General features: G+C 35.9%; 1 protein-coding gene across 3 annotated transcripts in view; it reads left to right on the top strand.

The window, feature by feature from the left end:
* Nucleotides 1–4,188: 4,188 nt before the first annotated feature.
* SPINK5 (serine peptidase inhibitor Kazal type 5) overlaps nt 4,189–12,022 on the top strand; it is an 83,517-nt gene continuing 75,683 nt past the window's right edge. For 2 of the 3 annotated variants that reach the window (XM_043465058.1, XM_043465057.1), the window contains exons 1-4: nt 4,189–4,370; nt 5,652–5,677; nt 9,438–9,565; nt 11,123–11,195. In XM_043465058.1, the coding sequence (XP_043320993.1) occupies nt 4,316–4,370; nt 5,652–5,677; nt 9,438–9,565; nt 11,123–11,195 (282 nt within the window). In that variant the 5' untranslated portion in view covers nt 4,189–4,315. The remainder of the gene's footprint in view (nt 4,371–5,651; nt 5,678–9,437; nt 9,566–11,122; nt 11,196–12,022) is intronic. The other variant, XM_043465059.1, reaches the window with a different exon arrangement.

The raw sequence follows: 12,022 nt of genomic DNA, 5'->3' as shown, positions 1-12,022 counted from the left end.
TGAGCTCAGTAAGTTAATGATCTCTAGGACATTGCTCTCTGCACACATAAAAAGCAATAATTTGTGGACCTAGCTTGACCATGTAGGGACAAGAAAACTCCTGTGCTCAACTGGGAGGAGGAGCTGATGATGGAAGCGTGACATCTATTTAAGAAAGACAAAGAAGGTCTTCTCCCTCTCCCCACTTTTCCTTTGATTATAAAACTGTAGCTGCATAAGTTCTCAGAGCATGGCATTTCTCACTTGCCCACTTGTAAACTTCACAAGAGTCCTATTCTTTAAAAAATCACTTCTTATCTATCACTTTGCTCACACTGAATTCTTCTTTGCACTGAAACATAAAGGACTGTGGTGACAGAGCTCTTCAGAGCCCCAGGGAGAAAAAAACACAATTGGTTTCAATACCTATTAATAGGACTTTGAAAAAGAGAAGGGGTGGGGGGGTAAAGGCTGTTTTCCAGTTAGTGTCTTCAGAAAAGGAGAACACAGACTTGTTAGTCAGGAAAAACATGAGAATCTTAGGAAAGGAAACAAAATTTAAGAAAATAAAAAATTAATTCATTTTCTAAGAAGTATTAGGTTATATACTTTGTCAATCATGGTCACAGCATGCTTCTTTTTTTCATTATGGGTTTACGGTTGTGTGTATGTATGAATATGTGAGAGCAGGCAATAAATAGAAAGGACTACATTAGCAATAGAACATTGTACCTAGTTTAAAGCACTATAACATCCAGATTCTCTTGAACTGCCTGAAAGTCTATGCGCTGGCAACATAGGGTGTAAAAAATAAGAAAGTGGCAAGGCTGGGACTACCACTGAGGCGAGCTCCTACTCTGAGGTTTATGAAGGGCACCATTTTCGGCAGGTAAGGAAAGGACTATGACACCTGCTCTGCTGCCTCACAGCATTGAATGAACAAATCAAGAGAGCTTATGGAAAACAGACTGTTTGGGAAGATGTAGAAGGTGGTTAACTTTAAGGGACTATAGTTATTTATTAAACTGTTATGATCATCAAGGAAATCTCAGCATATAGAAAGAGAACATTTGAAGAGTGATCTGCTAACTTTGGATTTCAGAAGTAACCTTTGTCTTTAGTAACACTGCTGATCTACAAAGTCTTGTTCCCTTCACAGTTTTCTCATCTCTTCCCCCTGTGTCAATATCCTTGATGAGAATTCAGATTCTGGGTCACTTGATACCTGTGTTGAATTGTGAAGTCTATACTTTTTGCAAACTAACTCCATTCCTTTTTAATGAGAAGGAAAAGGGTTGTGCATATTTGATGAAAAGCTTAAAGAGCTGGGAAAAAAATTTAGAATTTAAGGAAAGTATTCTGACAACCTAATACAAAAGTACTCTATTAACCCAGCTCTCTAAAACCTCAGTTCCTTTCATTTGAATTTCAAGTCTATGGTTTTTGAAGTAAGAAGTGATTAACAGAGTGTGTGATCAATCACCTCTGGATTTACATTTCTAAAATGAAATGGAGAAGTAGCTCTGATGACAAGAGCCAGTTGACATGTGCTTTTGGTATTGCAGTGTTCACTGAATCTTCTCTTGGCTATTTTATCCTCCTGGAAGAGGTTATCAGTTTCAATCCTCTTATGCATCATTTCATTAGGTTCTGGGTGTCAGTGAGGAACTCTTTTCCAGTAAGAAGGAAACGAACTCCTTCAATCCTTCCTCATAGCTGGGATACTTCAGAGACACAATCATCTTTTGGTTCTTTTGTTACACCCTCTCACCACTTCCACTCCTGAGAAGACTGTCCATTTGGGCTAGATTTGATTTTCATCATTGCATATTACACAGTCACCAATTCAATTGTAAGGCATTAAACTTTCCTACCATCAATAATGGGCTTCCCTGGTGGCTCAGTGGTAAAGAATCTGCCTGCTAGTGTAGTAGACATGGGTTCAATCCCTGGGTCAGGAAGATGCTGTGGAGAAAGAAATGGCAACCCACTCCAGTATTCTGGAAATCCCATGGACAGAGGAGCCTGAAAGGCTACAGCGCAAGGGGTTGCAAAGAGTTGGACATGACTGACCACACACCCACGCACACACCATCAGTAAGAGTATGTGGTTAGGACACATTTCATATGTTCTACCAGAGCAAATGGAAGATTAAAAAATTAGTATTGGCATGTCATGGAAGATTTTACAGGAATCAATGATGACCAAAATCTAGCAACAGCTTCAGCAAATTTAAATGGCTAATACTTTGATTTGTTTTAGGTATCATGGTTTAGAACACAATGATAGGATGAAAAAGAGAGATTGTATCTTGACTTTTTGGTTTTACTTCAGAATGTTTTGGGATTGTTATTTCTATGCTGAGCAAACTTAAATCTGTCATTGTGGACCACGTCTAAGAGATGTTGACTTTTCTTGGAGTCTTAGAAATTACCTAGGAAGCCACATCATTATAATGGGATGAAAATGCAAGACCAGCTATCAAGTATAAAGCTTATCACATGTATTTGGAATTTTCCTGAACATTATACACACATACACGCACACACGATTTACCTCTCTTAAAACAATTGTACAATATAGTTTTACTATCCCTGCTTTACATATTAGGAAACAGGCTGAAAAAAAATAAGTGATTTGCCCAAGACAACATGGCTGGTAACTATGATCAAGATTTGAACCCAGGTTTACTATGAGCCAAAGCCATGTTCATTTCCATTACAATGTATAGTTGCAAAGACAGAAATAGAAAAATTTTCTGATTCCCTGTCCCATCTCTTTCCATTAAGCTATGACAGATGTCAATTTTCTACCCTGTAATAGTAATGCAATCTGAACTTGCTTCCTATGGTCACTAATTTTACTAAACTTTTGGAAAGAAATACAGAAATACAGCACAGACTTTGAGACCAATGATTATATTTTATAGGAAAGAAATTATTTCATGAAAGAAAGAAAAGGAAATAGTCTGGATTTGATGGTATATTCAGAATATTGACACGACCTCAGCATTGACTAGCCTTAGATCAGTTTTCTGGAACAGTCTTTAAAAGGGCTTTCATCCCATTGAATCCAAAATTTCCTTTCTATAGATTTGGAAATGTATAGAATACCAGAATCCAACCATTTGGCTTTGATTTCAGTCATCTTTGCATAATTCTCCAGGTGCTTTATTGAATGGAATAAAATAAACCAGTAGACAAAAGGCATTACTTATAGAATGGAAGAAGGAACTAAAGAGAAGATACTTTCTCTGGAAAAGTTATCTATACTTTTAAATATTTTGTTTCTTCTTTACTTCTTGGGAAACTAAATAATGAAGTATTACAGCAGTAAACTTAATCTAAAACTGATTTAAGTGAAAATTTCCTAACAGTAATTTGGAAAGTGAAAGACTGTGGAAAGTTAAACCCTGCATCTCTAATGTTTATGATTATGATGTTTGGCTAGACTACAGATAAGGCTTGCAAATTTAAAATGTCTTTCAGATTGAAAAACTTTAAAAGTAGCTGTGTGCAAGCTTTTTTTTTTTTGGTGGAGAATGTGAGTAGCTATGCACAAGCTTCGATTTCACATCTTTCTGCCTTTACTAATGTATAGTGGTGAAGCAGCAGATGGAGTTGAAAAAATGTTGAAATTGTGGTCTTCTCTTCCATCTCAGTAGTGTGCTTTTGGGAAACTCATAGCTTCTTCTGTTTCTGTTTCCCCATGTCTTCAGTGTTTGAATTTTGATAGTTATCCCTTAGGGTCATTTTATAACTTATATGTGAGTCTGTGACACTGAATTGAAACACTCTAGGACAGATGCAGATGGAAGCAAAAGGAACCCTAGGTGCTCTTGCTCTGAGCAGCTTTCTCCAGATGTCTTTAAATCTTTACCTGACTTGTAGGACAACTCATCTGCCTTATTTTCCCCTCCCTTCTCACTTACGAAGGGAGCTGAATTAGAAACATGTTTGTGTATGAGGAAATGTGTCTAGTGTTGGTGAGAAATTCAGTTCTCATATTGGACTCTGGAGCGTTAAACTTTGAGTTTTGGACATAATCTCTTGCCTTCTAGGGCAGGTATCTTGAAAACACATTAGAACTACTTTAGAAATAGCTTCTGTGCAAATCTGCCACCTTGACAGGATCCTAAAAGATGGAAACTAAATTGATGTGGTATATTAAGTTTAGCATGACCTTGAACAACTGGTTTTGCAGTGTTGGCTGTTGTGGGTGTCACCCACAGTGATATTATAAAAGTGAGCTGCATCTCCACGGCTTCAGTCTTAGAGCACCAGCTGGTGAGCAATGCAAGGAGCAGACTGGTAACCAACTTACATCATCATCAACATGAAGATAACCGCAGTGCCAATGCTTCTGACCCTGGCTGTTTGTCTCATACAAGGTGAGCAATTTGCCTGTAATCCAAGCCCCTTGCCACATATTCCAAAGCTCTAGGCAGGGACTTCTCTCCCTCCCTCCCTCCTCAGTGTGTGTGTGTGTACATGCATGTGTATACAAAGCCCTGAACTATCTTGCCAGACTTAGAGTTTTGAAGAATTACATATGCAACTTTATAACTAGGGTATCTTTAAAAAGGACATGTAGTTTGAGATCATCTGAATTTTTATTCATCAGAAATTCTTCCATTAATTCAACATTAATTCTGAAAAGCTAATAGAGTCTTCTCCATATTCCCCTCACCAAACATATAAGTTCATAGTGATATGAATTATATATATATTATACATATTTAGAATATTAAATGTATGTAACAAAATTATATGAATTATGTATACAACAGATATTTAAAACTTAGATGTACTTAATATGTATACTTTATTACTCTACTTATAAATAAAGCATTAAAAAATAAAATTCAACCATCTGGTTTTAAACCAGTATGCTTTCTAGCAAATTTTATTTTTGTGTTTTCAAATCCTAAATGAATTGAAAATATTTCTTCTACATGGTAAGGGACTTCTATGGGTGGCGGGAGATAGGTTTTTGCTTTTGCTATCTGGATTTGAAGGGAACACAGATTACCTAGACTTAACTTGCTATGAAGTGTTTACATATTTTAAAAGGAAACTTCAGAGATGGAGAGTGAGGAGACTGTTACACACAAACGATACCCACTTTCCTAAAATGAGTGTCTTGGTACCAAAAAAAAGTCTGTCAATGAGAGAGCGTATTAGTCTGTGATTTTAATTAATCATAATATTCACCAGATCTCTAAATTTTGTGGCTGTGGAGACAGTATTATCAGAATCCAGAAAATTTACTTTTATGTATATAGGATATAAACTTTATGCTACATTATTCCTTAAAACTGTGATTGCTATATTGGATATGTGTGTTATAATTTTAAAAGAAGCCTACAATACTTTGTTCTGAAAGGATTTTTTAAGAAGTTAAATATTTTGAGGGGGTCAGAAAGTATATGAATATTATTTTTTGAAGAAATTGGCACTTTGTGAGTGAGAGATCTTTGTTATTGTATATACTGCTGGTGCAATGCCCTCACTTTATTTGCCACGGTGCATTTTAATGTGTTCAAATCAATTTGTGGTTTTAAAATATATTGTTGTTAAAATAAGCAAGATACTACACTCAGTGGATTGTTCGTTTTACTTATCAAATGTTGTACATTCCCTTAACTTTGGTTTCTGTATTTTTGTCCCAGATGCTGCCAGTGAAGATGTAAATCAGGTTAGTCCTGCTTTTTCTGTTCATTGAATTCATTCCAAGATCCCTGAAGAAAAATGTTCTGTGACCAACACCTTCATATTAATAATACAGACATATTATACTGATGGGCACTAATAGCTTTGTTAAAAACACAGAAACAGGTCTTTATGAATCAAGGCATAAATCACACACACACACACGTTGATGCATTAATGATAACAGAGGTTGGCAAGAGGTGGTCTATCACACTAAAGGAATGCTTTACAATTCCACAAACACACATTAGTGAATTACTCTTGTTCAGCTTAACAGCTGAAAAAGTCAAGACACACACAGGAAGCTGAAATAGGTTTTCTTGTGATCACTATGCAAAAAGGAGTTGTCTATATCTTGTATATATTCAGTGTATATAGTTCATTCAGTACACATATACTGAGCATCTTTTGTATGTCAGATCCTGTTTGAGGTGCCAGGAATATAAAAACAAGGAAGAATCCTCCCATCATGGAGCTTACATTGTAAGGGAAGAAAAAGACAAGTTAATAAGTAACTTAGCAAAATATACAGTACATTAAGTAATGATTAGAGCTAGAAGGATAGAAGATAGGAATTTCTCTGGATGGAAATGGTATCAGTTCTTCTCAATAGAGATAGTCAGTCAGGTAAGTTTCCTCTGAGAAGATAGCCTTAGAACAAGGATAGCATAAGATGCAGAAGAAGTGAATAATGAAGATACTTGCAACTCACGGCAGACTGAGCAGAAGCACCTGTGTTTAATTTCTATAGAAATTAAGTGTTTTTTTAATATATTTGAAAGCCATATTGAGAGAGCCAATTATACACACACATACACACTCAAGTGCACAACTGTGCCATTATTTCAGATTTGAAATATTTCTGGTTATGTAGCTGATATTTACTATGTCTCTTAAAGATCATGAACATTAAAAGAATAAAACAGTACAAAGATTGTTTTCTATACCAAAACTCATAAACATGATTAAAATACTCTTGCTGTATTTTATTGTTAACTTTTTTTTAAAAAGAGAAACTTCTTACAGGAATATTCTAGAGAATTCCATTATAGTCTCTTTTATTGAAGTTTGCTGATTAAAGAGGTTCAGAAACTCCCATTGCATAAGTAGAGTGGGATGATAGGGTAGGAAAAAAGACTGGATTTTTGAGAATCAAAGAGCATGCTTGTTTGGATATTTTATACTTAAAAAGAAGGGTATTGTGTAAATCTCACTGTTCATGAAGAAATACGTTTCTTTTTTCAGAGTCTCTTATAATGGGTGGTAGTTTCCAGTGCATACTTTAAATTTTGCACTGATATTTCTCATAGTGTTAAATTCTTATTTCACTGAAAAGCATTTTTAAAACAGAAATTTAGCCACCTCTTATGCTGACAAAAGCAAAAAGAATATGACAAGTGATTATTTATCTGGAAATAATTCAGATCATAGTCTGAATATTTTGTCAGAAATGAAAACTATTGATTTTCTCTTCCTTACAATGCTGAATTTTTTTTTTCCTTCCTTTTTTATTAGTTTCTGAGTTCGGTAGCTCGAGGTCTTTCTAGTACCATAAAAACATGTTGAATGTTACAAACATGAGCCAGAGCAGCACAGAAAAGCACCAGAGTGATCTACAAGGATCTTTATCAAATACTTACATTTGTCATCCCAGAAGCCACGTCAGCCTTGTTGGTGCTTTAACATAGAGCAGGGATGATGCCAACTCCTGGGGGTTTATTTTGATGCCTGGGGAGGAACAATGGAAGACAATGAAACAGATATCACAGCCAGTGAAAGAAAACAGAAAGAGCTTGGCCCTACAGGGCTCCAGTTCTTCTGAGATAAGTGGAGAAAACAGAGCAACAAACAAAATAAAAATGAGCCAAAGACTGGAAATTACATCATGAGTAAACAGTTGCAGAGAAGTCATCTCACCACCTCAGGACCCTTTATGGTCCAGACCTGTTCCTGTTTCAACCCTATCTATCATGGTCATTGGGAAGTTATTTCACTTTTCCCAGAGAAAAATGCAACTGTTTCTTTCAATTTTTATGGACTTTTCCTCTTGCCCAACAGAATACACTGGATAACCTCATAATTCAGAAAAATAGCACTGAGTTCCATCTTTACTGATTACAAACTGTGAACAAATTTCTAAACCTATTCTCTGGGACTCTGCTGTCCATTTGTGTTAAAAAAAAAAAAAAACAGGAAGTGGGTTTTTCTCAGATTTAAGAATTTGTCTAATTGTGATATTGGAGAAATCCAATTCAGGAATTATTTTGGTTGATAGTGTTCTTTTTCAGTTGACTAATAGAACCTATTTAAAACTTCATTCTTCATGAATTTTTGTTTTTAGTATGTTCTTTAAGACCTGCCTCACAGAAATATATCTCTATTACAAAGACACCAGGCTCTTCTCTCATGCCATGACAGGATTTTTACCTGGACTTTATAGGTTCAGTTATATCCGGCCAGTTAAGCAGTAACTGGCAATATCAGCATAAAATACTACAGAATCAGAGACCAGACCTGGATCTCAAGAGACCTAGTTGTCAGTCTACTGCCATAAATTGCTGTTGTGCTACTCAGATAAAATCACTGGTTGGTGATGACAATCTTACAGATTTGTTAGTATGTTACCCTTAGCAAAATTTCCCAGGGCTGGCCTCTGAAATTATGTATTCTTCTTCACCGTTAAGCATTCTTCATTCTGCAAGTGCTATTACCTGCCTCCCAAGTGTAGGGTGCTGGGTTAGGTATATCGTTATCCATTAGATGGTAAACACCATTTAGGCCAAGGATCCTTCTGCCTTATTTACTGCTATATCTATGACACTTAGAAGAGTATAGTATCCTCATAGTAAGTGTTTGTTGACTGACTGACTGATTACTATAAAGATATGGGAGGTTGAATAGAATTCTATAATCAATCCTTTGGAAGAGGTGCATTTGTCAGCATTGGGTCAAAGGCTTGATTTAATTACTTATTTTTTCTGTTACAAGAATATTGAAGCCTTTTTTCAAAGTCAAAACAAAATATAGACCAGTGAATTTCCTAAACTAGTAGGTAGGTAATGTAATATTTTAAATCAGGGCTTTACTAGGTAGTGCAAACGTACCATTGATACTAAGCTCCTAGAAAAAAACCTGAGTGTCATACAGCAGGCCTTCATTAAATATACTGAATTAACCTTCTCAGCAACCTTTACATATGCCTTTCAATGATAGTTATTATTGAACTATGATATTAGACATTTTTATATGTATGAGCTTAGCATATTCCAATAATAAGCATGGCAATAACAACAACTATACTAAGCAGGAAGAAGAGGTGAGGTAGAGAACCTAATTATTGAATATCTACAAAGTATCAGGCCCTCTATGAGGGATTTACATGCTTACGATATTTAATCCACACAAAATTTATGAAGCATGTATACTTCTAAGTGGGCCTTTGAGAATATCATTTGCCATGACTATGGGACTTATAAATGAGAAACCTGTCATATAGGCTCAGGTTTTTTGACTCCAAGTCCTTTGTTCTTTCCATTTTGCTAATGGTTTTAGATGAATGCTTTTAGGTGAATTTTCAATTTCCAACAGACAATCCAGATTCATTACTTTTATTTGTATTATCTGTATCAAGTTGAGTGAATGTCTTCCATACAAAGAGGGTAGTGGTTATGAAATAACACTGTTCTTAGAAGGTAAAACTTGCTGTGATGAGATTTCTGTAAACACTTTTTTCATATTTTCCTAAGGAAACATGCAGTGAATTTCGAGCATTGATGAAAAATGGAAAACTGTTCTGTTCCCAAGATAAAAAACTTTCTCAAAGTCCTGATGGAATAATGTTTGTCAACAAATGTGCTATGTGCAAAATGATATTGTGAGTCAAGTTTATCTTTCTTTCAAGTGTTTTGAATTACCACTATTCTGTGAATTCAATATATTATCTTTATTTTCTGTCACGTATAGTTTTCTGAATCTAAGTGGGTAAATAATAATGCTCAGCAGATGATACTTCTTGTCAAGTAAAGTTGGATAAATGTCACCCACCCAGAAAGATTTTAATAATCACTCATGGTGTTCCAAAATATCTCAGAGGGCTCCGTATCAATACTTTAGGTAGTACTCAATAGTCTTTTGAGGATGTAGTTCCAAGTTGAGTTTTCTGACCCTGGGAGAAAAGGATTCTTGGGCCTGTTAAGACCTGACACTGCTGTACCCCTGAGAGTGATGTGGGAGCCAAGCAGGAGAAGCAGGATATACCCTGACTCTGGGAGCTGCCGTAGGGCTTCAGACATCTAGGGTTATGCTGGCATGAAAGGACTCTAGAATCAACTGCGGCTTCCAACTGCCTGCAACTCAGAATTAATATCCTGGAAGTTTACTGACATCTTTGCAATGCTTCCTAACTTGATTTCCTTCTCTCCAGTGACACCCAAAAAAAGTTTGGGTTGGAAAAGGAAAATCCTCAAATCAAAGAAACTTAATTTACTTTTGAACAGGGAATTCATTCTCAGTTTCTAACCATCAAAACTTCAACGCTGGTACCAAGACAACACTAAGCTAACCCATTGAAGATAAGTATGTTATAAATGGTAATGTGTCAAGGGATTTTATCTGACATAGTTATTAATATCGGGATAACAAAGCTCTTATCACATATGCTTCTAATGAAGACACTTTGGAAGATGAAGGAAGGCAGGGCAAAATTTAGGGAGGGGAGACTCCCAGGGCAAGCTGAAGAATCCTTAGTCTTTTGAAAGCCGAATGTAAACCAGTAGATATATTACTTACTAAAGAGTTTTCTACTTGTTAACATAGGATGTTTTGATAGGAGACTGAAACTATGAGTAGAATAAATTTATTGAAAAATAAAAATACAATGCCTTTAGATATGCAAGGCAGGTTATTTATCACTTTGAAGTCACTCAGTCAATTATTATATTACCTATGTAAATTATATTGAGATAAATTTGGTTTCTTAACCTGGAAAGAAGGAGACTGTATGAGGCATTAAGGTTTTCTTTAAATTGCTCAGTTTGTTCTGTGGGTCCTTAAGAGGCTGGAACCTAAGACCAAGACAGGTGGGTAGATTTGGGGTTGATGTGAATATAGTCTTTCAAAGAGAGCATTCTAAAAATAGTACAAATGGCTTTTGGAGCTGGTGACCACCTGGATGTTGGCAGTATTTAAGGTGGGTAGTGTGTTGTGCAGTTAACAATAGAGATTGTTGCCTTCAATAGGAATACATTTAAGATGGATGTATTTCAGTACTGAGGAGAAGTCTGTGGTACCTGTGGTCATTTCTGGACATACTTCCATTTTTGACAAGCTAGAATGGGCTGAGAATAGCCAAAATTCAGTTTACCACATATGATATTAGTCCTAAAAATTGGGCAAGCATGTCTGAGATATTCTATTCTTTCTTATCTTCCAGGGAAAAAGAAGCAAAATCCCAGAAAAGGTCCAGGCTTTTAACAAGAGCCTCCAGGGCTACTGCCCCAGGAAAGGTGAGACTATTTTGAGTCAACTTGTCATATTTGCTTTGGAGATCACATTCAACTCTATTCAGATCTGTTTATTTCCTAATTACTAGGTCATCACCTGTTGTGAAGCCAGCTACTTAGAAGGGAGGGAACAGGGCTTAGTCCAGGGGTGGACTAAATATCTGGTACAGCTTGTCCATAGGCCCAACCCATGACCAACTGTCTGAAAACATTCCGGGCACTAACAGATGCTAAGAGGTGGAGTAAACCAGTGTGATGACTGCCTTGCAGAGTCATTTCTTATTCCTACTATCCTGTCTTGGTTCCAGCAACGCCTTCATGGGACTATAGAACTAAGTTCAAGTCTCAGAATTTGGACAATTTATGTATCTCTGGGTCTCAGTTTATTCACTTTTGATATGGAACATGGATCAAATGAGAATCTAAATTTAAAAGGTCAGCTACAGTGTTTAACATGTGTTAGCAGCATGTGCCTCATTTCCTTTCTCTTTTTCTCTGAACGTATTTTCTAATACTTGGAGATTTCCTGTAATTCAAGTAGACTGGCTTGTTTATATCTATTTTGCAAATTGGGATTCAGGCTAATATTTGTTGGAGAAAACTGTTCTGTAGTAAAAAAATTTTTTTAAATTAAATAAAATGAAAAAAACTATACAGATGCAATCCAGTACACAACCACTTCCCTTTATACATAATTTTTTCATTATATAAAAATTTTTATTTGTATAAAAAAATAAAAATTCTAAGCCCTGATTGGGCAAAGTCTCTGACTGGCCTACAACATCTCACAATAAGGTACTGATGAAGCTGTGGCTATCACAAGGTGTTCT

This window comes from Cervus canadensis, chromosome 4 (genome assembly GCF_019320065.1).
Source record: "Cervus canadensis isolate Bull #8, Minnesota chromosome 4, ASM1932006v1, whole genome shotgun sequence".
Classification (NCBI taxonomy): Eukaryota; Metazoa; Chordata; class Mammalia; order Artiodactyla; family Cervidae; genus Cervus; species Cervus canadensis.
Note: the sequence above shows the minus strand (reverse complement) of the source record. Positions and strands in the feature narration are given on the sequence as shown.